General features: G+C 44.9%; 8 protein-coding genes across 8 annotated transcripts; 2 read left to right on the top strand and 6 right to left on the bottom strand.

Moving 5' to 3' along the window:
• Window positions 1-181: 181 nt before the first annotated feature.
• AOL_s00043g551 (uncharacterized protein) lies at window positions 182-1,516 on the bottom strand (the record flags this gene model as incomplete). The annotated part of the gene is made up of 1 exon (XM_011121037.1): window positions 182-1,516. The coding sequence occupies one exon, from the start codon at window positions 1,514-1,516 to the stop codon at window positions 182-184; it is 1,335 nt and encodes a 444-aa protein (XP_011119339.1).
• A 692-nt stretch (window positions 1,517-2,208) lies between these two features.
• Window positions 2,209-3,180, bottom strand: AOL_s00043g550 (uncharacterized protein; the record flags this gene model as incomplete). The annotated part of the gene is made up of 2 exons (XM_011121036.1): window positions 2,209-3,047; window positions 3,114-3,180. The coding sequence occupies 2 exons, from the start codon at window positions 3,178-3,180 to the stop codon at window positions 2,209-2,211; spliced, it is 906 nt and encodes a 301-aa protein (XP_011119338.1).
• Window positions 3,181-6,298: 3,118 nt separating this feature from the next.
• Window positions 6,299-7,600, bottom strand: AOL_s00043g549 (uncharacterized protein; the record flags this gene model as incomplete). Its single annotated transcript, XM_011121035.1, has 2 exons — window positions 6,299-7,264; window positions 7,346-7,600. 2 exons carry the CDS (start codon window positions 7,598-7,600, stop codon window positions 6,299-6,301), a joined length of 1,221 nt encoding a protein of 406 aa, XP_011119337.1.
• Window positions 7,601-9,370: 1,770 nt separating this feature from the next.
• On the bottom strand, window positions 9,371-9,618 carry AOL_s00043g548 (uncharacterized protein; the record flags this gene model as incomplete). Its single annotated transcript, XM_011121034.1, has 2 exons — window positions 9,371-9,395; window positions 9,461-9,618. 2 exons carry the CDS (start codon window positions 9,616-9,618, stop codon window positions 9,371-9,373), a joined length of 183 nt encoding a protein of 60 aa, XP_011119336.1.
• A 4,055-nt stretch (window positions 9,619-13,673) lies between these two features.
• Window positions 13,674-17,547, bottom strand: AOL_s00043g547 (uncharacterized protein; the record flags this gene model as incomplete). Its single annotated transcript, XM_011121033.1, has 10 exons — window positions 13,674-13,717; window positions 13,787-13,861; window positions 13,924-14,281; window positions 14,344-14,540; window positions 14,589-14,661; window positions 14,723-14,991; window positions 15,056-15,172; window positions 15,233-16,399; window positions 16,471-17,373; window positions 17,469-17,547. 10 exons carry the CDS (start codon window positions 17,545-17,547, stop codon window positions 13,674-13,676), a joined length of 3,282 nt encoding a protein of 1,093 aa, XP_011119335.1.
• A 1,126-nt stretch (window positions 17,548-18,673) lies between these two features.
• AOL_s00043g546 (uncharacterized protein) lies at window positions 18,674-21,540 on the top strand (the record flags this gene model as incomplete). The annotated part of the gene is made up of 10 exons (XM_011121032.1): window positions 18,674-18,899; window positions 18,961-19,212; window positions 19,265-19,329; window positions 19,421-19,573; window positions 19,626-19,910; window positions 19,969-20,076; window positions 20,137-20,360; window positions 20,413-20,705; window positions 20,771-21,031; window positions 21,092-21,540. The coding sequence occupies 10 exons, from the start codon at window positions 18,674-18,676 to the stop codon at window positions 21,538-21,540; spliced, it is 2,316 nt and encodes a 771-aa protein (XP_011119334.1).
• Window positions 21,541-22,408: 868 nt separating this feature from the next.
• On the bottom strand, window positions 22,409-23,656 carry AOL_s00043g545 (uncharacterized protein; the record flags this gene model as incomplete). Its single annotated transcript, XM_011121031.1, has 1 exon — window positions 22,409-23,656. One exon carries the CDS (start codon window positions 23,654-23,656, stop codon window positions 22,409-22,411), a length of 1,248 nt encoding a protein of 415 aa, XP_011119333.1.
• Window positions 23,657-25,506: 1,850 nt separating this feature from the next.
• AOL_s00043g544 (uncharacterized protein) lies at window positions 25,507-25,977 on the top strand (the record flags this gene model as incomplete). The annotated part of the gene is made up of 1 exon (XM_011121030.1): window positions 25,507-25,977. One exon carries the CDS (start codon window positions 25,507-25,509, stop codon window positions 25,975-25,977), a length of 471 nt encoding a protein of 156 aa, XP_011119332.1.
• Between the last annotated feature and the right edge of the window lie 637 nt (window positions 25,978-26,614).

Below are 26,614 nucleotides of genomic sequence, written 5' to 3'. Positions count from 1 at the left end.
AGTAGATACCCTTCAAAATCTTAGTTCAATCTTTAGTACAGCAATTCATCTCCCAAGCTGTCCTCGCAACGCAAAAAATGCAACAAAATACTGTGGATTTGTTTCCTGACATGACATGTGCATGTTGACAGAGGTATCGAAATTCTGACCAGAGTTAAGATTAATGTCTGAGCATTGATAATTAATCATAGTCATATAATGGGGATCGTGGTGGCACTCCTTGGCTTTCTCCCTGAATGCTACTTAAAAATTGGGTTGTACTCAAATAATCAGTTCCAAACTCGTTATCTGCTTCATACTCGATCTGCCCCGGCCCGCCGTATCTCTGGGCAAAATCACTGTCATCCTCCTTTTCTTCTTCAATTTCGATTCCTTCCTGTTGTAAATATTCCGGTCCCCCATACATATTATAAGTATCAACGCCTGGAGCCCCACCAAAGGTCGGAAATTCTGGGTCGACAGCATCCTCCAAGAAATCATTATTGCCCCGTTGAAGCAATCTCTGGGGTTGGGGCGGATTAACATTCATCCCGAAGTCAAATTTTTTGAATACATCGCTAACTCCTGTATACTTCTCTTCAGCTTTCATTTTATTGTGCCTAGCTTCTTCAAACCCCCTTTCGATCTCGGACGCCTTGTGCTTTTCCTCTAGTCTCCTCAGCCTTATCTGCAACTCCTTAGCATCGTCGATAATATACCCCATATCTCTAAGCTTATCGAGCGAATTAAATTGCGTAAAATGCTTTGTTATGGGTCTGTAATCTCCGAATCGATACCTCGCGTTCCTCCAATCTCTAAAATTGCCCCGGTATACCTTGTCATCGGGTACCTTCTGCCCAGGCGCAAGTATGCTTCCATACTCGGCGTTCGTCTCTGGCCATTGCACCCCTTCAACCGCTTCATCTAACTCCCCTTCTGAATCCATACCGAGATCGAGATCTTCTTCGGTAGCATACCCAAAATCATGATCATATGGGAGAATATCCATCTTGTACCAATTGATAAACTCCCACTCGGGAGGTGAGTCAAAATCTTTCTTCTTCTGCTTAGGATAGCTAATCGCCGAATTCCCAGGTTTCATCCCCATCCAGTCAACCAAATAAGCCCATAGTTCGGACTGATCAGTCAACTCCATAAAATGTGTAATCTCGGTCATGATATCCGTGAAAAGAACCTGCGTCGATGGCTTCACATTCTTACGAAAATATCCGGCAAGAATCCCATTCTCTCTTTTACAGGGGTCTGGGTCATCCTTCTTTGCGCTGTAAAAGGCTAGGAGTCCAGGTCCCATCGCATCTTCAGCTGTACGGATGATCACGTTCTGTGTCTGCCTAAAGCGAGAACCAAGGATTGCTTTGTTGCATTCGAAACGAGGGTAGATGTGAAAAACGAGGGGGTCGTCTTCTGTAGCGTCTAGGCCAGTCAAGGTTTCTGGGTAGAGTGCGACTTCATAGGCCGCGACCAACGGGACAAGGATTCCTAAGATGCAGGTTGGGAGCGGGACGTGGAATCGCATGTTTGGCTGTTCGTTTGACGTTAAAGGCTAATATGGACCATGTTGTCGCCACGCATACGATCTAGCACCCACTCGCCTCATGGGAATAATCTTAGTTACCACGCAGGGTTTTATTGATATTGTCTCTTTTATGCTCAGGCAACTATTAACCATTCAATACACTATATTTGAAAACGGACGATCCTAGAAACTGTACCGCGCCAGTTGGCGTCATTTATCGAATGAAAAGGAGGAAAAATACACAAAAGTAGTAAAAAACTTAGAAGAAAGCCTTAATACTCCTATTCAACCCCCCCAAAATGCAAATACCCAAAAGTAAACCAGGAAGTAAAAGTACAAGGAAGGAAAATTTCGAGACCTTTGTGTAAACAAAACAAAGAAGCTGCAGAATAAAAGTGATAGGAAAGTTTTGGCCATGTAGTAAAGTGTAGACCACGAAATAACTGCTTAAGGGAAATAAAAGGGAAAGGGGAATTGGCTTGCTGAGAATATATGTATGGACTTCTGCGGGGATCCAATGTTACAAAAGGAATAGGGAAACGCTAGACATAGTAATGCGCTAGGACACTTGAGGAGAGGGATACGGGGTAAGATACAATAGAAGATGCGACTTGTGAATCATCGCAGTTCGTATTAGGGTGAATTCTTTACTTGTGAATGGAATCGATGGCGTGACAAGGTTCCAATGTCTTTTACCAAATTTGAAGGGCGACAGGTGCACCGGGTGTTTCAATGCGAAATCCAAGAGTATTACCAGTCCGTGTTTGTTGGACTGACTGATTACTAATGTCATGACTTAGCCACCCCAAAACGATACGTAACTCCGCGATCGCCGGCTCTAGCCTGCCACCGGACTGTTCGTTGTGACGTTGAAGTTTTCCATCCCATCCATCATATTGTAAACTGATTCCGCCACCCCTCTTTGCAGTTTCCTTCAACAAGAGGATCCAAGCTTTCGAGATTTCTTCGTAGGCAATGTTCTTGTGATGGTTGTGAATAGGGTTCTCCCAGTTCGGCAGCCGGTGAATAATAGAGGTAGCACCATCGAGAAACTCGAGACCATTCGAGAATGACTGTTCGTTAGGTGGAAGGAAGTGTGGGGTGTAGTCGGATAGAGCATCTAGCAACTCGAGTAAAGCCGGTCGAACACGATTATAGGCATAATCTCCTTCTGGGTTTCCTCCGTATGGGAATGACTGGCGGACAGCATTTTCATAGTTATGGAGGAGATTTAGCGAACTGCTGACAGTTGGCTTTGGCGCAACAGCAGAAATTTCCGCAGTAAGTTGAGGATTTCTTTCGCACAAGGTTCGTAGGAGCGACTTAAGGCCGTTGGCATCGAGAGTCTCCAAAAGTCGAGGAAGGGGTAATGGTCTCCCTGTGACAGAAGTTCTGGCCCGTTTAATATTTCGGGATTGTGTTGGCGGGCCACCAGGTATGTTCCTATTAGCGAGGTTGGGGGACGCAGTGGGGGACGCAGACATCCGATCGTCGTCACCGTCTTCAGGGCTTGCTTTGCGCTTTTTGGAGGCTAAACAAGTTTGTAAGTTAAGCTTTCTTGTGTTTTGTCATATTTTAAGGTATCATGAAGGCATACCCATACTCAGGCCATTAGGTTTCGGCGATACCCTTCGATTAGCGAGGGCGGCAAAGGGGTTGCTCATTTTGACGGCTGTAATTTACTGCGAGAGTACTTTAGGATGTTGGGGTTGAGGGTAGTAGTCTCCTAGGAATGATGTATATTTTAAAGTCCAAGAGGGTGCTGCCTGCTGATTTGAAGGAGGTGAGATAGTTGTTCAGGGGATGTATCAGGTTGGGTGGAGGTAATTCGGTCTAGTTGTAGCGAATCGTTTTGAGGCAAACAGAATGTAAATAGAAACGTCGAGGTGTTTTCGGTAATCTGACTGGTGAGAAAGGGGTTCTTCACGAAACAAGACCCAAGGATGGTGCTATGGCCAGTGATATCCTTTGATGATGATAATTCCCGGAATAGGTCGAATCCAAACGCCACACACGAGCTGTAGAGGGGCTGCTGTAGTAATCGTCCTTTCGGACCAAAAGGTTCCCTGTGAAACTCCCGGAGCCGAACTACAACATGCCGGAGAAGGGAATAGCGGCTGAGTTCGTATGGCCTCGGTGGTAGTTGGGAGTGGCGTCTTGGAGAAGCGGGCGTTGATGGAAGGATGATGGTCGAGATGGTGAGGGTTGAAGTTGAGGGAGAAGTGACTGGCAGTAGTTAGGAGGGAGAGAAGAAGAAGAATTGACAGGAGTCTTGCTACCTTTAGCCAGCTTAGGCAGGCTAAAACACTGAACCAAGACTGTCAACACAACTCGGGAAATCCAACAAGGTATCCTGCAAAAGTGCGTTGTCTATTGAGTGCCTACGTATGCATACGCTTCTAGCTTCTGCGAGTGCGCGGCGGTTTCATCTGACAAATCGATTCTTTAGTCCGTTTTTTTGCCTTTACGAAGCGTTCGGCCTTAGACGAATTTTACTACAAATATTTAATTTTTAATATCTTCATTTCTGGAGACTACTAGTATGCTATATGCCAACATAGTACAACATTGGAACATGCTGGAAAGGTAACATTGACTCGAACATGCGAACTGTACTCTAAAAGTCAAAACCCATTTATACTAGTTTGAGGTTAAACATGTCTTCTTCCCGGATTCTTAATCTTCCTTATCATTGATACTACCCCTGTCATTTCACTGATTTTTATGTTGGTGGCAAGATCGGGCACGGTAGAATCGTGTTTATCGGCGTGCCGCATGGACCGCATAATTTTGTCGGCCCTAATCCGGAGCACAGCGGCGTAGCAAAAGTAGTGCAAGTTGTACAGCTAGTTGTAGCTACCGCCGGTGGCGCTATTGGGCATGGTATTCGTGTATTGATCGGTGTACCACATGGCCCGCAAACCGTTGCAGGCCCTACCCCACCGGGGCAAATGGGTGTCGGGAAAGTCGTGCAAGTCGTGCAAGCTGTAGTAGTAGGAGGAGGGATCGATATCATGGGACAGGGTATTCGAGTGTTAATCGGCGTTCCGCATGGGCCACATAGAGTTTTGGGGCCTAAACCCCCAGGACAAAGGGGAGTTGGAAATGTCGTACATGTTGTGCAAGCGGTGGTAGTTGGTGACGGGTGCGGACAAGGAGGATGGGCTATTGGACTCCCGCACGGCCCACATAGGACAGACGCCGGGAAGCCAGGACATAGTGGTGTAGAGAATGTTGAGCAACTCGTGCATGGTTCACCTTTAGGACATGCGGCGGCGGCTACGAGCGTGTTACCGTACACAATGAGAATGTTGAAAAGAATTAACTTTATCATCATGATGAGTCTCGAATGTATATATCTATGTGTGTATATATAGCGAATATTTGCACTGGCCACTGGATCGAGGGCTGTACATCAGGCAGGGCATAATAGTGAGTATACTTCTGTTAAACTATTATTACAATATGTCAAGTAAAAAGTTGAAGAGTCTAGTATAGTGGAATACATACTTTGTTTAAACCCTAGAACTAGCTTTGATATGTATAAGTACTTGATTAAGCGATCGAGTATCGTGGGATGTCAGTCGAATACCTAAGTCGAGATAGACCACAGTTTATACCAAAATAAAGGAAAAGCCTCATATGTCTACATGAAACTTCACGGCTATAAAAATGGCAGGGCAGAGAGAACGTCAACTCGATCCCCATTTTATAACTTTGCGGGGTCGACTCGCGATCGGGAATAGAACCCGCTGAGCCCATCATCGTCCCATCCTCATACAATGCTCAAATTCCTTAAAATAGAGAAACTGGCCTCCTAGACCATGGCTAAACGGGAAATATCGTCATGAATCGAGGTGACCTACGCCAACCAGCATCGGAATCTGCGACGATCAGCAGAGGTCGGCATATTGAATACTACCCTGAACCCTTGCAGAAGCTTAACTCTTCGCTTGTAAAACAAGCTCTGGTGCCGAAGAGCCGTTCTCCCCGATGCAGAAGAAATACGAGGCTGATTTCAATACGACTAGACTCCCTGTTGTTTGGTTTCTTTTTGAGAACATTCTGTAGAAAATAATCTCTCGGAAATTGATATGCTATCGATATAATGGGATTGAGCCAGCCAACCAGCGTAGAGGGGAAGCGAAACTTGGGGCTGATAAGTCGGTTCTATGAATCTCAGAAGCACAAATTGACGAACAACACGTTTCTTTGTCACAACCTTTAACCCTTCCTCGCTGGTCTCGTTGTTCCTCGCCAGAAATCTGATAGGATTCTGTATGGTTCCTCGTGTGACAGTAGCGGGGATAGCAATAGTATATATACTAGACAGTTTATTTTTGATCTAAGCGGGAATTTAGGTGGCACTAATATTTCAAATTGAAGTTGAGATATCAATTGGAACATTAATTACGCATGTCGGCATGTCGATATCGATATTGCCACTTAACGTTACGTACGCATCATTGGAAAGTCATGAGCGATTTTGGGTCTGCATGGCCCATTGATGGTTACAGGTATATCCCTGTTTCAATTTCTATAGAGACATGCCACGATATAGACTACTTAAGTACCTAAATACTTCGTACCTAATATAAAAAATATTCTGATATCCTTGACGCCTGTACTAGTATACTAGAACTGATAAAACCCTCTAATCGAAAATACAACATTCCAACAACACAAAACAGATTGAAAGGTTTATGCAGACTTGGTTAAGTAGATATTGATATCCATCAGTGATAGTAAATCGATTGTGAATATGAATGACGGTTACCGAGTCTAATTGACCTGGGCCATCTTTCGTAATCTGAGTTTGTTTTCTCTCTTGAAGAGCCTCTTCGACGATGCTTTATTGGGACTCCCACTTGCGTCCGGATAGTGTGGCTTTATACATATATTCCAACCACAACAGGCAATGTGACCGCAGACTTGACCCTTCGAGCAATCGGCGTCGGCCTTGCATCCATCTTCCTCCTTTTTGGGGCAAAGCGGAAGATTAGCGAATGATGTGCAGAAGCTTGCCTTTATACCCTTCATACAAAAGGTTTCGTGCTCGCTAGCACCATTGCAACCCTTCTTGCTTTCATTGTCGCATTGCCATTCCTTAACACCCTCACAGGATGCGTGTGAGCAAACGCCGTTGACACAAGTGGAACCGTCTGCGCACTTCAAATCACAAGCTCCGCAGTTCTTGACATCCGTAAAGACGTTCTTGCAGACTCCACCGCATTTCTCTTGTGTTTTGGAGCAAATTAGAGCGGTTTTCTTAACGACAGCGGTGACCCTAGCAACCGCGATGGAGGTTTGGGTGACGACTACGGTTTCGGTCGTGGGGGCGGCGGATCCCTTTTGGATTCCCCAACAAGAACAAGCGGAACTGTATCGCATTGCTCCGGAGCAGGCGCTAGCGTATGTTGGAATCGCTGCGGTTGTAGTGGTGGCAGGCTTAGGGGCTACTGTGGCAGGAGCTGGCTTCTCCTCCTTTTCGGCCGCATAGTCTCCATATCTTCTTCGCAATTTGTCCTTCGCCTCATCGGCTGCTGGGGTGTCGTCTTTCTCCTTTGCATCATCCTTTGCATCATCTTTAGCATCGTCCTTTGCATCATCTTTAGCGTCATCTTTAGCATCATCCTTTGCATCACCCTTTGCGTCATCCTTTGCAGCAATTTTTGAGTCCTTTGCGGCACCACCTATCACAGGCGTCTCTTCTGGTTCCTCCTCCTCCCCGCCAACAGTAACAGTTTCCTACAAGAATAGCCAAAATGTCAGTTTAATATCCATAACTCCTAGAATTGTGCGGTTCTCTAAACCCGCAAGTTCTCTTACCGTCCTAGTGCCCACAGTAGAAGAGGTAGTTACTATATGAATGAATGTACTGGTAGAAGTAGACGGTGCCGGCCCCATAGCCCCCATGAATTGTGAACAGTGAAGAGCTCTTTCTGTCATTGGTATTTTGCCTCCAGTTCCCGTGATCGCACGAGCACAATTGTCGGCATTACATTTTGTCGCGTATACGTATGCATCGGCGAATTTAATACCAGCCGCAAGGCATATAAAGGAGTGAATAAAAGTTGGCTTCATAATGATCGTTCTGTCGAAAGTTCGACTACAGCATTAATACAATGTAAAGAGCGTTGGAGTGTCGAGACTTAAGGAATCCGGCGTCGTAAAGGCCTAGATCTCGTCCTTTGGAATCCACCTAGTTAGTCCTGCGGCTAACCAATGACCTTCAGTAGGGACTTCAAGTTTCAAATACCTCAGAAATTTAGCCCGGGAAAACTGGGAAACATTTGCTTTTAAAGTGCAGGTCAATTGCGTGGAGATCCAGGTGTCCCTATATACTAAGGCCTCATCTCACTCATGAGCCCATGAAATTGTGGAGGGTATGTCGGATAAGACACTGTGAATTGGCTTGGTTTGGCTCGTCGAGGCTATCTCAATGTATCAAGAAGTTAGGCACGAAGTGACTTAACTTACCTATTAAAACGCTTGACTGCTTAGTGGCGCCCCTCAACCGCATCACCGTGGATGTACCTGCCATTGACATGGTCGCTCGCGATTACTCGCCTGTTGGATCTATAAGTCTAATTGTTCGAATTGTTCCCAGTGGGATTTTTACCATAGAAAAGATGATATTATGGGCACGCCGCTGATGTAGTAAGAAGTTATAGCTACGGGAAGAATTAACCAAACAGTACAAGTCCTTGTTTCCGGTCTACCGTTTTAAGGTAGTGCCGCGTGGATTTCAAAAGTACAGCTGTTGTAGAAATTTGGCATGTCCTTGACAATATGCGTTTTGCACCTGTCGATGCGAGATGCAACACTATTTGAGCTACCGCAAACTAAACTGGTAGGCGTTGCCGTACTTAGCCGGGTGATGTGGTTTTCTGGTTTTAGGGGCAGTAGTTTTTATTTTATTCTTATTATTATTTTTAATTTTTTTTTTATTGATTTACAAATATATATATTTATTTTTTTTTCTTTTGAAAAGCTTAAGAGTTCGAGAGGGTCTTTGTGAATGTAACATTGTGCACACACTGCAGATGTTGGTTTCAATTGGAGGTGGCATTGACGAGCTCTTGGTAAAGTGCAAGCTTAAACCGGCTCACGGATCGTGGGATCATGCGGATAGCCCTGGTGGACCCGTATACCAGCTTATTCTTTTTTTTATAGCACCTGGACAACGAGGCAAGTTCGTTTAATTATTGACGATTAAGCAATTTATTCGTCTTGAGGCTACAGTATATGTTACGTCGGTCAATTGGTTTATAGAAATATCTTGGCTCACTCTGATCGGATAGAAATCGAGACTTGCAACGCCTTCGGATTCAACATTGCTCTTACATATCTGAAGAGCGTTAATTAACAGACTGTTACACGGATGGCTAAATCGGCTATGGTACCGAGTACTGACAGGTTTGCATGAGCGGAGATCGATATCGCAACCGAGCGATAATTGCAGTGCCTAGAGATTTAGCTGCTTATAGCCCACAACTTCGCCATTGTAAACTATAAATAGTATTTGTGAGAATGTATAGAGTTGAATTGGATTCTAGATTTAATAAATGAATATGGAAGTCCAAAGTCGACCTAGTTTCGGGCCAACATTTGTGGTATCTAGAGCCAATGCGAAATTGGTAGAAAGCAAGCCACATAGTCAAGATCTGTATATGTTCCGCTGGCGCCGAAACATTTTACACATGCGGTTGCTGTATATATACAGAAATAATAAATCAATGAAATCGGGGAATGAGTGATTTCCGATATCCATGGCATCGGACTAAAAGGCCCTTGGCCCTCCATATATCTTAGTCGCAAGCATGTCTCAGAGATTTCGATCGTAGAAACAATTTAGCACTTGTACCAGCACCATTGTCTGTTATATAAATTAGGAGAAGTTAGAAGGCTGTATTTGTTCGGTGGAGTATGAGTTTTACTTACCCGGGTCCGCAGACACAGCTGTATTGGCCGTTCCTGCAGGAGGAGCACTGACGCTTGTGGAGCTCAGCGACAGAGCCGGGCTCGCCCATTGGCTCTGGGGCTGGCGATGCGACGACAGTAGCAACAAAGGCGAGGACGATAACGTTGAAAACCTTCATTTTGTTTGTCTACAGAAAAGACGGGTTAGAAAGAGTCCAATAAGGCTCTAGATCTAGAGAAGTAAGATATGATCTAAATTCCTACAGTTTGAAGTTATCTGGAAGTAGACTGTAGGCTTTTTATAGCTAGAAATGCTCTTGATTGGTGATCTGATTTGAAGTTTTCTTTGCTTGATGATGAAAAAAAAACCACCCTAAGGGTGGTACTCTTAGTATTTATAGACCTTTCAGTATCCAATCTGCAGATACTTCCATCTATAGATAGTCATTATCTACCTTCCTTTGGTAAGTGCGAGGTGTACCGGTGAATGTGATATCATGATGATCCATAGCTCGTATCCAATATCGATGTATCAATGTATCCATGCATCTAGGCGGCGAAGTGCGAATATGCGGGAATTCAGGTTTCTGCATAGGTGACTAGGAAATAACAGTGCGCGGCGTTGTAAACCGTAAACTAGTACCGTATTTACAGAACGATGAGTCGATGAGACATGACTTGCGGAAATGGATATCGGATTGTGCCTATACGACACGCCTTCAACTCCAAAGCATGCATGGGTTCTGGAGTTTGGGAAGTGTGTTGGTTGTTGGAATTCGGTTAAAGTCACACAAAGGACCGGGTCTACGACAGGGGTCTGGGGCAATTGTCGACAAGACCGGGACCAAATCTCTCAGTTTGGGTCAGCTCGAACTCGGCAGCGTCATGGCCCTGTTACTTCCCGTCGACTTTCAGGCTAAATTCTTTGGCTACAAGTACCATAAGATATCGCTTGTTCGCTCGCGATCCTTTCAAATTAATCTAGCCCAAAGTTATAGTCGAGCCTTCGCACTTGCAATAACAGATCGTATGATATGATATCCGTGGTTACCTGGTTGCAGTTGGCCGCTGACCCGGCTCCATTGCAGAGCTCCCGCACAGGGAACTTCAGTGTCATATCTCGTAAGCCAAGCGTCGGTGTATCGATATCTCAGCCTACGTATCTATCCGGCTGACAACTCTGGAGAGACAACTCTGCCAATGATCAAAAATAAACTAAATAATTTCCACAATGTCGCATGTTAGGGAAATCGATTTCGGTCAGCGCCGAACTCGATTGCACAATTCCGATTCGCGTCGGTGACTATGTATACGGATCACGGGCCGAGCGTGTTTTTGTGGGGTTTAATGTATGTATGCTGACGGTACGAGGCCGGACGGGTCGTATCGTTCACAAAAAGACGGCCTAGCTTTGACTAAGAGACTCGAGGCTCAATTCTAATTCTATAACCAATTGGGCCGTTTTGTGGGGATTGTGGAGGACCTGGTGGTGCACGACTTGAGATATATGCATATATCCCTCGAGCCCTTTACTCCTTGCAAGCATATCATATAATACCAGTACCTGGTTATCGATTACTGATCGGTTGGGATTTAGTTCTCCCCCCCCGTAAGATTGTGAGTTTGTTGTATTTTTGCTTCTGTATACATCCCATAAAAACTCCAATTGGATATACTAGTTTTGAACTGTAAGCCTCAGCATGCTTTAAGATCTTGCATTATCCCTAAATAATGGCCCGATTCCCCGCGATATCGTTAGAATGTTCTGGGTGATAAGTTACGTATTCAACCCCCACCTCGCCACCCCGTTCACGTTTCTGCAATACCTCTATCAAGCCGTAATCTTATATATTTCTTATTCAAGCTGACTGAATATTCCGAACCTTAGGTGTACTGTCTCACCTACTAACTGTAGATACAGGCGAATACGAATTGGACAAATATATGTCGCAGAATCGTACCATCAATCCGCCCCATGAGATTGATATTAATAATGAGGCAAAAATGTGATGGAAAGCCGATTCACTGACATCAGTTATAACCTCACGGCGCTCGGCTGTACCGAGGGGATTTTGGTAGTATCATGTGATGTTTCAATTTAAAGACATGGAAGGGAACATCATAATGAGGCAGCACTGCCTTAATGTCTGACTCTTCTTAGGCTGGGTAAAATTGCAATTGTATTGGATTCTAGCTAGCTGGGTTAGAAGTGATAGGTGTGGTAGCGGCGCCGTCAGGTAAATACACGAACTTATCAGCTAATGTAATCAGTGAGTTTAAAAATTGAGTTATACACACCAGTTAAGTTTCAAGGCTGGCTAAAGTACTTTAGGGTAAACGGCAGCTGGTATCCGAGGAAAACCCATATGTTGTAGCCGCCTATATGTAAATACAAGTTTCCTTTTTGTCAACCATTGCATTATGCGAAAAAGGCAATATATTACACACCGCATGCATTTAGCCCCCCAAAATGGAGCATTGTCCGAGAGGAAATCTGTTGATACTAGTGCTAGAGGGCTCCACGTGTGTAGTCTCTTCAGTTATAGTTTTTTTTTTCACTACAATGCAACCAAATTTACAACTAGAAAGGTATTCTATCTAGCTTGAATATTTGAAACCCTTAGGTTAAACGACCTACAGGGTGAATCTAGGTCCTAGGCTTTGCCGAATCCACAACTAGCTAGGATTCCAGGTACACTTTGATTTCGGAGCCGAACTTGCATTTCTTATTATGGCTATGGAAGCTATAGCTTAATCCCGTTTTTTAGCAATGGATTTTAAGCGAACAGGGCAGTGCGGTTTTACGGGCTTATTATATTCTGATCCTGGTTATAATTGAGGTTCGAGATTAAATGGTTGATCGAATGTTTCTTGATAGCACACGCGGGCCTTGACTCCGGGGTTAAGCTTACCACTTGCTCCATTTCTATTTACTCGACACCGAAACCTGGATATCGAGTGCTTAAGTTCAAAATACTGCGATATCGAGGTTAATAAATATGTGCTGATTATTTAAGCTTTAGGTAATGTAAGGGGTTGGCCTACATTGATGTATTTAGAGACCTGAGCGTTTTCGTAAGGACAGAGATCTTCAAATATTTAAATTTGCAAATATATATGACAAGGAATTTCTTAATGAACCCCCCCCCGCAAAGTCAATTAGTGTAGTAGATTACTAGGTTAAATTTGATATACAACCGAAGACAATCCGGAAGAGCCAGTGGGGTAGCTGTAGTCATCCACGCTTCGTTCAGTTTGAAACTGTGGAGGGGGGATGCTCTCCTGCATATATATATATCTTATGTGAACGAATAGGATAGGATACCCTGACTCTAGCTCTGCATCTGACACATCGTATACGAATCCTTGAGATAGGTATTCTCATGATCAGGTTATAATTGTTTATACCCGGCTCAGCTGCTCTCGTATACTAGCCCTCCGCCCATTAATGCATTGTCCACGCCTAGCTGATCTTTGGCCACCGAATCTCAATTTTCCGCGGCTAAGTGCCAAGGCAAGAGCGCTTAAACCCAAGGCCTACTCCTAAGGGATAGGGGACGGGTCCCCCATTCTTTTCGAACTGTTTCTTCTCTTTGTTCACCACAGGCTGTCACCATTCACAATGGTTATTGCGAATCTCCTTCTAGAACCCTTCGTTGTATGTTGCACTCGCGTAGATTTTGGCTAACTGCCGACATATGGTCCTATATTTCTTACTCAAAGGTATGCATTTGTTCGTATCAAGGTCTATATTAATACTCACTACATCATGAAACGTTTACTAATGTGCGGAATATATAAAAGATAGATTTCGCCATTTATAGAATTGAGTTACGGATCGCAACTTCAAAGCTAAAGCTTACCAAGGACGAAACCGAATTAAGTTACCATCAAGTTGCCATTCGAATTCGGCTTATCTCAACGTCAAGCTCTGATAGTGCACCTCAGCTGTCTGGGAGACTCGATAGGACCCTACAACGCAACTAGGAAAAAATGCAACAGACTTTAATTTAGTCAATGATCAACCACTACGAGGTGGTGTCTCCACGATGTCTTAAAAACAAAAAAAGTATCATGATACTGCTGTGATGAATGACGGCAAGACAAAATAATCTGAGATCTAATCTATGCTTTCACATAAGAAAGGATATATATGTGGGTATAGTAATATGCCGATGGAAGCGTTAATGTTAGCACGTTGATACAACAAGGAAAATACATTCGAACTTGCGGTTTAATCTGTTTGTGTTCCGCGGCTAGTTAATCCGGTTTTGATTGCTATGAGTGGGTAATGTTAGCTTATTTTTTCCCCCTTGAGTATTATGGAAAGTTCTGTGGGCGACTTACCGTCACAAGTAGCCTTAGCATCGCCGAAAAGCATGCGAGTGTTGGGCATGTAAAACATCGGATTTGGGACATCAGCTGTGTGTGATTCGAGTTCGTCAGCATCTCAGAATATAAAATCTAGGGATATAGAAACTCACCATAGCCAGACGCCATGCCTCTCTTCATAACAATAACGGACTTGGCCTTATAAGCATCAATAATGGGCATACCAGCGATCGGGCTGTTTGGGCGAAGCGCAATTGGGTTGACAGTGTCGTTTGCACCAATAACCAAGGCGAGATCAGTATCCGGGAAATCCTCGTTGATTTCATCCATTTCGAGTACAATGTCGTACGGCACAGATGCTTCAGCTAAGAGCACATTGCACTGGCCGGGCATGCGCCCTGCGACCGGGTGGATGGCGAAGCGAACTTTGATTCCGCGGGCTTGGAGGATTTTAACGATCTCAGCAATTGGGTATTGGGCTTTGGCCATTGCCATGCCGTACCCAACAATCTATATATGTTTATGTGTAAGCGAAAATGGCCCGATGAGTTCATTATGGTGTCGTTTCTTACAATTATGACACTTTCAGAGTTTAGTAGGGCGTCTACTGTCTCGTCAACTGAGGTTTTGGTGATAACTCCTTCCATTTTATGTTCTTCTTGCGCAATTGGGGCGATGCCTCCGAAAAGAACGTTTGTAATGGACCGATTCATACCAACGCACATGATGTACGAGAGGATGGAACCGCTGACCCCGATGAGTGATCCGACTACAAAAGCATTAGCGATGTTTCAAGTATATTTGTCTTGTTACCTACCAGTTGTTAGAAGAGGATTGTCTAGCATGACACCCTCTGCGACGAGAGCAAATCCGGAGTAGGCATTAAGGACCTGGGCATTGGTTAGAACCACCAGTTATAGATTTTGAAAGTGAAGTACGAAGTTCTCTTACTGTGATGACTACGGGCATATCTGCTCCTCCGATTGCTGCGGTCGTGGTGTAGCCTTTCGCAAAAGAAAGAAGTGCATTCACTGTTAAGCATGTTGCAGCAATACCAGGATTTCCAATTGCTGAAGTTGCGAAAAGTGCGCCGGTGGCGATATTAGCTCCTAATAATCCTGAATTTATTGCATGTCTCCCTTTCAAAACCAACGGCTTTGATGACATCTTGCCAGCGAGTTTTAAGAATGCGACAATTGAACCAGTAAAAGTAACGCCACCTATTTCGGGAGCATTAGAACGATATTGGGTGACCGGTAATCTCGCTTCGGAATGGGGTCTTACCAATGAGGACTCCGAGATAGGCAGTAACGAGATGTGAAGTCGAGATATCATTAACATGGCCAAGTACCAGTCCGATACTTGTAAACACGGCTGCGAGACCAACGACGGAATGAAGGGCTACGTATTCGAGTTAGTAATCCATTGTATTTGGGACCTAATTAGGCGAGAAGAATTTACCAGCAACAGTCTGTGGGAGTGAAGTAGGTGTAATTCTAAATCCAATGGCTGCACCAGCAATCCCTCCAAGAGCAGCAAGGACTCCAAATTGAGTCAAAGTCTGGGGCGAAAAGTCGAGGGATGAAAGAGCTGCGAGTACACCAACTGCAACGCCAAGCATTCCGAGAATATTTCCTCGTCTGGCGCTGGCCTGGGACGACAATCCTGAAATAGAGGCAATACAAAGGAGTGAAGATACGAGATATCCGGCGGTGGGAAGGCCATCGATGGCGAGGCCTCCAAGTCCAGAAGCGACGAAAGCGGCACCAAACACGCCGGCAGGAATTGACCAAAGGTATCCATATTCTGGTGGGTCGGTTGGTCGTTTGAACATATCCAACATGCGCTTTGTGATAACAAAACCACCAGAGACATTGACGAAGGCTAGGGCAACTGATACCGCACCGAGCAACTGAGGGAAGGTCCCTGGGAAGTAGCCTCCACCCATAAGGAAGAAGCCTCCAACGCCGACCATACCAGAGATTGCATTTGTGACACTCATGAGAGGGGAATGGAGAGCCGGTTGAACACCCCAAACTGCCCTATATCCAACAAGACCGGCGAGACCAAAAGTGAAGATGTTGCTCATGAAGATAGGTGAAGTCAGTTTTCCAAGAGCCAAAAGTCCGCCAAGTCCGCCTGTAGCAACAGCAACTTCCTGGGTAGTCCTTTGCCATGGGGTTATTTCAAGTGTTTGGGTCGCTTTATCATCAACCTTAGACTTGGTTGGAGGAGGTGGCGGGGGGATTGGACGTGGAGCAGGCGGCAGAATAGAACCATTTTGAGTTACGATTGAACCTCGAACCACTTCGTCGTTGAGGTCTACGGCGAAGGATTTTCCTTCGGCTCCTTCCATGGAAAGAAGAAACTTGGTAATGTTGTTGCCATATAGAGTCGAAGATTGGGTAGGAAGCCTGGATGGGAGGTCGGTATAGCCAATGATATGTACGTCGTTCTTGGTGACAATTTCGCCCGCTTTGGTTAAACTTACGTTTCCGCCAGCTTCGGCAGCAAGATCAACAATTACAGAGCCGGGTTTCATGTCAGCGATCATTTCGTCCGTGATCAATCGAGGAGCGGGCTTTCCAGGGATTAGAGCGGTAGTAATAATAATATCAACTTCCTTAGCTATTTGCCAGATAACGACATTAGATTCGGGTCACTGGCCAATGCATTAATGTTCACCGTAGAAGACCAACCTTGTTGATGGAAGAGTTTCATTTCGGCCTCGATGAATTCTTTGGACATGACTTTGGCGTACCCGCCTCCTCCTTCGCCGGATTCTTCAAAGTCGACACGGATTGGCTCTGCGCCGAGAGATTGTACCTGTTCGAGGGCAGCCTCTCGAGTATCAAATCCTCGAACGATTGCACCCATACGACGGGCGGTGACAATAGCTGAAAGACCAGCTACACCAGCACCAATTACGAGGACCTTACAAGGAGGGATCTTTCCGGCTGCGGTGACTTGTCCAGTAAAGAAACGTCCGAAATGATTCGAGGCTTCCAAAACGGCTTTATAACCAGCGATATTGGCCATCGAGCTCAATGCGTCAAATGCTTGGGCCCTAGAGATCCTAGGAATCATATCCATAGCGAAAGAGGTAGTTTCTTGTTTTGCTAGAGCCTCAACTAAAGGCTTGTTGACGGCTGGACTGATGAACGAAACGAGAGTAGATCCACGACGAAGATTCGGAACCTCGGTATCAAGATTAGGTGCTCGAACCTTTAGCAAGATATCGCTGTCAGACCAGACAGACTTCCTGTCTCCAATTGTAGCGCCGGCAGCTTCATAGGCACGGTCAGAGAAGCTAGATTCAGCACCAGCTCCTTGTTCAATAATGACCTTTTTGAAGCCCTTCTTGCGGAGCTGGGCCACATTTTGGGGAGCTATAGCGACACGACGCTCATTGGGGAAAGTTTCAAGAGGAATTCCAATAGTCAAGTTGGAGTAAGGTGTTCCGGAGGGCTTTGGGACCTCTGTCGAGTTCCTGGGGGCCGAAGTTGAGAAAACACTGATTTGGTTTCCATTCTGGCCGGGTCGGAGGGATACTAGTCTATGACCAACATACCCACTACACGAGACCAGCCGGGAGGAAGGCACTTTGTAGATATAGACGATATGTAAGTAATTAGTAAATGCAGCCCGTATTTGTACAGATTAATACGCCGGGCAGCCTCGGGTATGGGGAACATACACAGTCCGGAAGAGAGAACGGCCTTCATTTTGACGACATTACCAAAGCATGGAGAGGTTGAGCCAACAGTCAGAACCATCGTGAAGATGTGTGTTGCTTGCCTCGGCCCGGGATTACATCCCACGCGAACAATCTCGCTACTGCTGCGGTAGTGAAGGTGAAGATGAGGTTTCTTGCATCTGCAGATTAAATAGAGCCTTTGATAAAGTGTGTAGAAGGAATATACTGTAATGTATTTATCAGGTAAGTCCGACTAACTAACTGGCCATTCGTAACTCTGCGTCTATGCTATGAGGGAGTTAACGGCTCGAGTCGAGTCGAGTCAAGTCGAGTCGACAGTTGGGACCGGCTACAATGTATAAGTACTTCGACTAACCCCTCAATTCGTTTCCACCAACAGTGCAATTACTACAATGCCATGCAATGATACAAACCGGCCAGATAGAATCGCTTGGACCGTCGAATTGTTATGCATCCAGATGGGGGGCCAATCTAATCTGGGGCCCCGCACCTCAGCCGGCCGTTGCATTGCTCTTTCCTGATCCATCAATAGACTGCTAACAATTGGTTCCCCACACACAGTACAGCCTTCCACGGCAAGGCATGGTAAACCCGGTCTCATGCAGGCCTATTTCTTCGCGCCGGCTCTGGGCTGGGCCGGGGTAGCGATTTGCAGCGAACAGACTGGCCAGCTGATCCAGATGTCGGATTTCGGGCCAAGATGGCAGCTAATTTGCATGTAGACCAGCTGCGTGAAGGCCGCATGATCAGGGCCAAGATCTGGTCCCACGCCAGAGGTACTTACATGAGGTATCTCAGGTTGGGTGTCAAACACCTCTAATAAGCTGTGGATCTTGCATTACGTACATCTTGATATTCGCTCGGGCTTCAAGGAAAATACAACTAGACTGTGTCTTTCGCGATATTTTGTCCGGAAAGCTACATTCGGAATACAAGCTTCTGGTTCATACCGGCAATCTGTTCATTTGCTTCGTACAACCAAGGGCCACGTTCTCCCAAACCCAACGTCACACTCAGTCGACAACCAACGACGCTAATATCCACATCTCAGCTGTAGCCACTCACGAAACCCCCCTTGACAGCCATATAGCTCATTTGGAGGCGATCGATGCTTGAATAATAAGCTGGGGTAATACCATCGGTAGTCAACAAGTCGCGACCGGCGGAGGTATTCGCCGCGTTGGATGGACGGAATGTCCTTCGCTGGCGAAGGGTCGCGCAGCGCAGCGGGGAGCCATATGAATACCCGGCACAGTCCGATACAACTGATTTCCGACGATACAGCGGAGCCTTTCGGGGATTCAGATGCCGGACCGAGTCGCCATATGCTGGACAATAAACCGGGGTTTCTGGACTGGTCTACAGAAGCTCCCGGGCAGAGAGTCGCATACGATGATCTTACTGCGATAGGTGCTCTAAATCTCGTTACAGCCTCTCGCCGAATGGAACTATTGACGTTGGATGCGTACAGACTGGATTCACGAGTATACGATTGAGCAGCTACGGTTACGGATTCTTCGCGGTGGAGGGGGGATTACGACGTACTTTAGGGTACTTGCGGATGCTAGTCAGGCTTGGATTGTTCTCATCCTTTCTGGCTTGGCCGTTGGGTTTATTGCTGCCACGATAGATATCGCCGGAAACTGGCTAGCTGATGTAAAAACCGGTGTCTGCACAACTTCATTTTATCTAAACCACTCGTTCTGCTGCTGGGGTCTTCAATGTTCGTACTTAACTTTTCTGACTACCTGGAATAATCCCCTAACATTCAATAGCGACGGAGCAATGCAAAGACTGGGTCACGTGGGGACATTTACTCCACGTCGGGCCTGCCGGTGGGGTATATGTAGTACAATACCTAATCTTTATTTTATTTTCTGTAAGCCCACCCTCGCCTGCTGCCAATGATATAGGTACTGATGCGGTGGTAGATCACATTTGCTCTGTCTGCATGTTTTTTGGTTCTAGAATATGCCCCATATGCTCGCCAAAGCGGTATACCCGAGATAAAAACTGTTTTGGGCGGGTTCGTCATTCGTCGATTTATGGGCGGATGGACCTTACTTATAAAGTCGCTCGGCTTAGTAAGTTGTTTGTGAATGATGCGATTGCTGGTCCCAACTGACAGTTGGATAGTGTCTATCGGTCGCCTCAGGCTTATGGCTTGGAAAAGAAGGCCCCTTGGTGCATGTGGCTTGCAGCTGTGCCAATATCCTCATGAAGCCGTTCCATTCCATTAGTCGAAATGAAGCCCGTAAGCGAGAAATCCTATCAGCAGCGGCGGCTGCCGGGATATCAGTAGCTTTTGGGTCACCAATTGGAGGCGTGCTGTTCAGTTTAGAGCAGGTTTCGTACTACTTCCCAGATAAAACGATGTGGCAGAGCTTCGTTTGTGCTATGGTGGCGGCTGTGACCCTGCAGGTCAGATCTGTAATCCTGATTCAGGTTTATATTCGAGCTAACGAATAGGTCTATCTAGTTTATGAACCCATTTAGGACGGAAAAATTGGTCATGTACCAAGTTATATTCACCCGAGGGTGGCATGATTTTGAACTAGTCCCATTTTGTATTTTGGGCATTATGGGGGTGAGTACTACACAAATGTTATTGAGATAGTTGGATTTTAATTCTGTTTTTCTATTGTAGGGACTATACGGTGGTCTCTTCATTAAAGTCAATATCTTTATAGCCGGAATTCGAAGGAGGACCTGGGTAAAATCTTTCCCGGTTCTCGAAGTCTTCGTTGTTGCCCTCGCGTCGGCTCTAATAAATTATCCAAATGTGTTCATGCGAGTTCAAGTCTCTGAACTTGTTGCCAATCTCTTTCAAGAGTGCAGTGCTACAAATGACGATATTTTGGACATTTGCCAGTATGTTTGATTTCGAAATTCGTTTTTCGCTGATTACTAACGGCGCGAATAGAGACGGGAAAACTGCAGGTCCAGTGTCGCTGCTGATCTTAGCCTCCGTGCTAGGGATGATCCTTGCTTCATTTACATTTGGGCTTCAGATTCCTGCCGGAATCTTACTCCCTTCCATGGGAATTGGCGCCCTGTACGGACGAGCCATGGGGATGGTTGTTCAAGTCTGGCAGAGAAATAATCATACGGCTTGGATGTTTGGGTCCTGTAAACCAGATGTTCAATGTATCACACCCGGTGTCTACGCAATTGTAGGAGCTGCATCGGCTGTCGGAGGCGTTACTCGAATGACCGGTAAGGAACTGAAACGATTCAGCTCTCACTATATCCAAATAGCTAACACCTTATCCTCTCTCTAGTTTCCATCGTTGTTATTATGTTCGAGTTGACAGGGGCGCTGACCTATGTACTACCTATCATGGTGGCAGTATTAATCAGCAAATGGGTTGGGGACGCATTCGATCGCAAAGGAATCTACGAAGCATGGATTAATTTCCAAGAGTACCCATTCTTAGATAACCGCGAAGAACCTGTACCCGACCTCCTTGTTTCGCAGGTCATGACAAGGGTTGAGGATATCGTTATGATTGAGGCGACTGGTCATACAATTGCATCCCTAGGTACGAATATGATTAATTGCTCGTCTAACGTTTCATACGGCTACTAATATGCTGAGTTAGATGATTTACTTCACACTCAACCTTACAAAGGATTCCCCGTTGTGGCAGATGCTAGGGATGCCTTGCTTCTAGGCTACATTTCTAGAACCGAGCTTCGATACGCCATCGACAAGGCTAAGAATTTACCTCGAACAACGGAATGCCACTTCGGGGGCTCGGCCTTGATTGGAACTGTGTCCGAGAATTCTCTGGACATGCGGCCATGGATGGATCATACGCCTATGACGCTTCCAGCGAGAAGCTCGTTGATGCTTGCAACGTCCTTATTCCAAGATCTTGGGCTGAGGTATCTGCTATTCCAGTATCATGGACAATTGCAAGGATTAATGACAAAGAAAGATGCATGGTTCATCCTGAATTCAGTGAAGGATGAGAAGAGGTTCGTACACGCGACAAGGGATAGATTCACTGAGGATGTAAACTCTACGAACTTTATATCTTCCAGTTGAGGTTTTTTTTGGTTTCCGTTGATTGATATGGATAGCTTGATTTAAAAGTCAGAAGTGTCGAGTTGGGTACCAAGAAAAGTGAATAATTCTCGGTGCATAGTGCATAGGCATATTCATATTGCGCGAGCAGTTGCTCCCTATATTTTGTAAATACAGTGAGGTATCGACTCAGCTACTGAGCCGAGGCCTAGACCTTATACATGATAGCATGGAATTGCTTGCGCTTGTTGTACGTAGAATTTGTAATACGCATTTAATTAAGTAATTGATGGCATACATCTAGCGTTATAGCTACCGTGATAGTATTTTTGGCCAAAGTGCTCATCTGTAGCCTCGAGACCTAAATTTATAAAACACGACCTTGCAGCCATGTCCTCATTCGTGCCTGATCTTGAAGCTAGACCAAAATAGTTATAGGGCGGTTTAGAGGTTCGCGGCGTCCGGGCCTGACCGGGATATCGATAGAATATCACCATCCCCAGTTAGGCTTTAAGATCTCATACGAAATTTAGTCTGAGGGACGCTCAACTCTGCCTTGGAAAAAAATAAAAGAAGATCACAGTCCGTACTGCTGATCAATTAACATAGATTTTGATTCGAGATATCTAATTATATATATCAAAACAATGTGATAGTAGTGTAAAACGACACGATTCCACGCATAATGGAGATGAGGGACGGCCGGGACCTGGGTCAATCGGCGAAGATGTAGCCCCAACCAGGGGCCCCCTGTTCTTATTGGATCCTTTTTATAAATTTATATATAATAACAGAGTAAAAACAAAATAATAGGTAACATGCTAACACTTGATTAAGTAGACATATCGCCGTCTAACTTATTATAGAAATTGAAACGATAGCCCACGTTTTAATAGGTGTAAGTCTTCCGCACTCCAATTCCCCCGGGGCTTGTAGGCGGTGTAAATTGGGGCCCATCAAAGAAGTTGCCACCCCAGAGAGCACGGACCGGCGTTTGACTGCTGGTACTCGGAGGCGGTGTGAAAAGAGGGCTATCAAAAAAGTCACCACCCCAAAGAGGCTGCGATGTGGTATTTTTGTTATTCGTAGTACTTGAGTTTGCGGTTGCAGGCCATGTAGCGGATCTAGAAGGAAGCCCGGTACGTGTTCCTCCGCCAAAGTCTCCTTCTACCCTTTCTGCCATTGTCAAAAGAATCTCCCGGGCATATGAAGCTGCTGTAGCTGCGGCATACCCTTGCCACTCCTTGTTTTTGTGCGAATCCGAATAGTCGCAAATTCCTCGTATGACAAGACACGGAAGGTCGTCCATTACTCCTGCCGCTTCCATTTCGAAACATAGAGCATTAGGATAGTTTGATGCTATTTCGTCCCTCCTTTTCCCTGATTTGATAACCATATCCCCTGACAGGATTGTTCCATAGTGTATCTTGACATCTCCTAGTCTAGGATTTCGGGGCTTCCGCTTGACTTCGTAGTAAGTGTGGTGTTCGCTACACGAACTCCCATCATGTTCAAATAGAGGATCAAATAAACGATCGGCGGCTTTTGGACGTTTATAATCTTCTTCTATTCTCGGAAACTGTTCAAATCTCTTCAGGTGGCTTCGGAAGAAGTCGTCTTCTAGCTTCGCTCGTCGATGCTCGTCGTTGACTCTGTCAACGACTCTTAAAAGAATATCTGGCGGCTTATTGAGAGACCTAGAGTTCTCCACTCTGTCGGTATATTGTTTTCCAAGGTCGTACTGGACAATTGCATCACCATACTCAGGTGCACCAACTACCACATCCCCCAATCGCACATCTTTATCTGCGTCTGGACGAGGTATTCCACCTCCAATCCCAACTAACAAACCCACTTTGATGTTTCTGAACATATATGAAATGCGTGCAGCAACTCCTGTGATTGCTACTTTCCCCTGTTTGCCTTTTGCTGGTCCTACAATAGCAACATTATGGTTACCAATGCGGCCCAAGGTATACTCATTTTTCTCGTTGATATGCAGTTCAACCGGCTGATGAAACTCATCTACCATAGCAGTTATCGCGCCCATTTCTATGGGCTTGACATATATTATTGCTATGGTGTAATCATCTGCAGTGAGCTTCCTCCGGTTTCCGGTAGTTTCTGCTTCCATCATTGTATAGCTAGTGTTTGAACGTTTGTAATCCACCAGGGATGAAGTATCAGATGGTTACTAGTTGGTCTCGTAAACTAGTACTAGTATATATATTGCTGGATTGTGACTGATGCTAATACTGACTATCGACATCCAAAACTCAACCGAACTATTCCAACAGATGATTTTATGGGGGGGGGGGGTTGTCCTTTGAGGTTTGAGAGTCACGGGAAGGCGGGCTCAGCCGTATAGCTAACCTCCGCGACCCGACTTGATTAATTCATGCAACGAGTGATCGATTACTGTGAATGAACAGCACATACACACAGACATAATTCCAACAAAGCTGCTTATAACCAATCCCACAAGTTCTTGGCCTTGATATATGATAGGTATACCGGTAAGGATAGAAGACGTGCAATCTGTATGTAGAATTGGCTAGATGTATGTCTCTCCAAATCAGGATCAATTCGATTTGGAGGGCGAGTATCCAACAGATCTTGCATTGGAATCAATGGATTTAGAAATCCTGAGAAGTCAATCTGCAAGTCTTCTGCGCATCACGAGCGCCAATCAACTTCCAATTCGTAATCTATTATTCTAAAATGTATATCCATTCTGTTAAAGGTAGTTCGCGTACGTAAAATAGTTTCAAGAGGATGCATACTTCAATTGGCTTTGATATCAGGATTTTGAAGATTTCCGTTGCTCTCGGCAAGTACTCTAACATCCAACCAATTGGGAACCAATTAGGTAATTATAATTGTCTTTCTTCCCTTCCAGGCCAATAGAGATGACCGATTTATGCAAAGCGGCATAGTACCACCGTCTATCGTAGGGGTGGGGGAGCAAGCGCCGGCTGAAATTCTTCACGGAGGTTACACCAGGACAAAACGCCGCTAACTGCACGATAGCGATATATATATCACACAGACTAATCTTATTCTAACGGGGTTTATCCGAAAGTGAAGAGGGCGCCGGCGTGTTCAAGAATTGTCTGCATGAATATGCATAAGATATGTAGATGTCGGTCTACGTGGCGGAAGAAATCACCTCACACGTAGTGTATCTATCCAGCTCGAGATACTTCCTTCCTCGTGTTCGGCCTATAGGTCTCTCTAGCTAGCTTTTTGTCAGGCTTAACACTAAACTAGCTTAGCCGAGCCTGTCAGTATCTTTTTTCAAGTTTTTTTTTGAGACGAAAATCAAACATTAAAAATTGTAAATGCTTCAGAATGGAAAATAAAATTTAATTTCGCTGTTCTGAAAGAGCGTCGTTTATCTCGTAAACCAGAATTAATTGCTGCTAGCGCCGTGGTTCTGTAGCTACGGAATAAATCTTTATAAGTATCCCCAGTTCCTGTTATCTGAAGCCAGTTTTTCGGTGACTAGATTTTGGTGTCAGTCTCTATCGATATCCATCATAATTTATTTCATTTCGATTGTAACCTATCTCTGAAAGTTTTAGGCATAATTTTGTCCATTCCACTGTTGAAATAAAGTGTTCGTCCTCTATCTTATTCCAGTATTTACCCTGGTCTCGTTCCTACTCATACCATAAAAATCTCTTTAAATCTTAACGACGTCTCAAACCTTTCTCATTGTGGACGTCCTTAAGTGTCACCTTGCTGTCAAATCTGATTCTTCTACACAAATACAGCCTGCTATATTAAGCGTTGCCGCATCCCTCCTCAGCAAACCTATCGCGTGTGTGAATTTGTCCCCCAAGGTGTTAACTTCCTGTAAGTATTATCATAAATAAATGAATTCCTTGCCTTTATTATCATCACTTGATATCATGATAAACCCTGCTGATCTGGAGATAGTTTCACGTAAACCTAACATCGACACACGATCGCGATTATTACAAGATGCAGGCCGAAACTATTGTCGTTCCCGTCAAATTCACCATGGTTTGGACCTGCGGAAGCCATGGTTGGTATGCTGGTGACGTCAAAGGTTTTGTTGGGGTCGCCCCGCGTGGAAAAAATCTGAAAGTAGTCCGGAATGACCAGGGCGAAGGTTGTCCATGGGGTTCATTCGAGTGGCACATCGAGGGCCCCCGAACTGCTGGGTTCATCCAGGCTATGCCTGTTGTTGGACGTATTCTCAAACATGCTCCAGTCATCGGCCTTTATGGTGGGGGTTGCGTACTCGCTTGGTCAGGCTTTGACGAAACTTGGCTCAAGAACTTTCGTAAATACACTGATGAGAACACCAGTACTACACACTGGGTTGAAGCCCCACTTAGTCGCTTTGTCACTCTTGATCGCAAATCTGACCCCTCAAAGGTGCAAGTGGCTTTCGCACCTGCTGGTAATAACAGCTTGTTGAGTCAGTAGCGTACGAAGGTGGTAGAAGAGATCCCCAGTCGGACTTTCTTTATATAGTTATTCGCCTCTTCTTGTATTTACTTTTTCGTTCTTTCTTTTTCTTTTTTGGCCTAGAAATATTTCATACCATGATATGAGGGCTTTTTTCTACTTCCAAGGCGCGCACGATCGATTCAAGGATCGTTTCAAATTGACGTTGTTAATTGAGTTTTTGTAATATTGTCATATATTTAGTTTGTAGCACCGGATCCTGCTTATTTAGCTATATTAATATATGAATTCCGTTTGTACCTAACAATTTGGCACAGGTACATTGTCTCGAACTGGAATAAGAGAGCCGCAATAGAAATCCGTACGGAATGGAATACTCGAATGTGTCAGTGTTCAATGTGGTCCCAAACTCAACGTGTTGTTGCTAAGGTGTTTCTGTTGGATTTTAAGCTGTGCGACAAATGCCAAGTATGGCGCGAAATATCGCACCCCCCCGGCACCAAAAATAAACAAATCCAACAAACTCAAACAGAACAACACAATTTTGTTCTTTTTCATACCATTTTGTTTAATAAATCAATTTTAAAGTTGGAAAATCACAAAATAAAATATAAAAAAATAAAAAAATAAATAAAAATAAAAAATTAAAATTAAA

Source organism: Orbilia oligospora (assembly GCF_000225545.1).
Source record: "Orbilia oligospora ATCC 24927 unplaced genomic scaffold scaffold00043, whole genome shotgun sequence".
Lineage (NCBI taxonomy): Eukaryota > Fungi > Ascomycota > Orbiliomycetes > Orbiliales > Orbiliaceae > Orbilia > Orbilia oligospora.
Note: the sequence above shows the minus strand (reverse complement) of the source record. Positions and strands in the feature narration are given on the sequence as shown.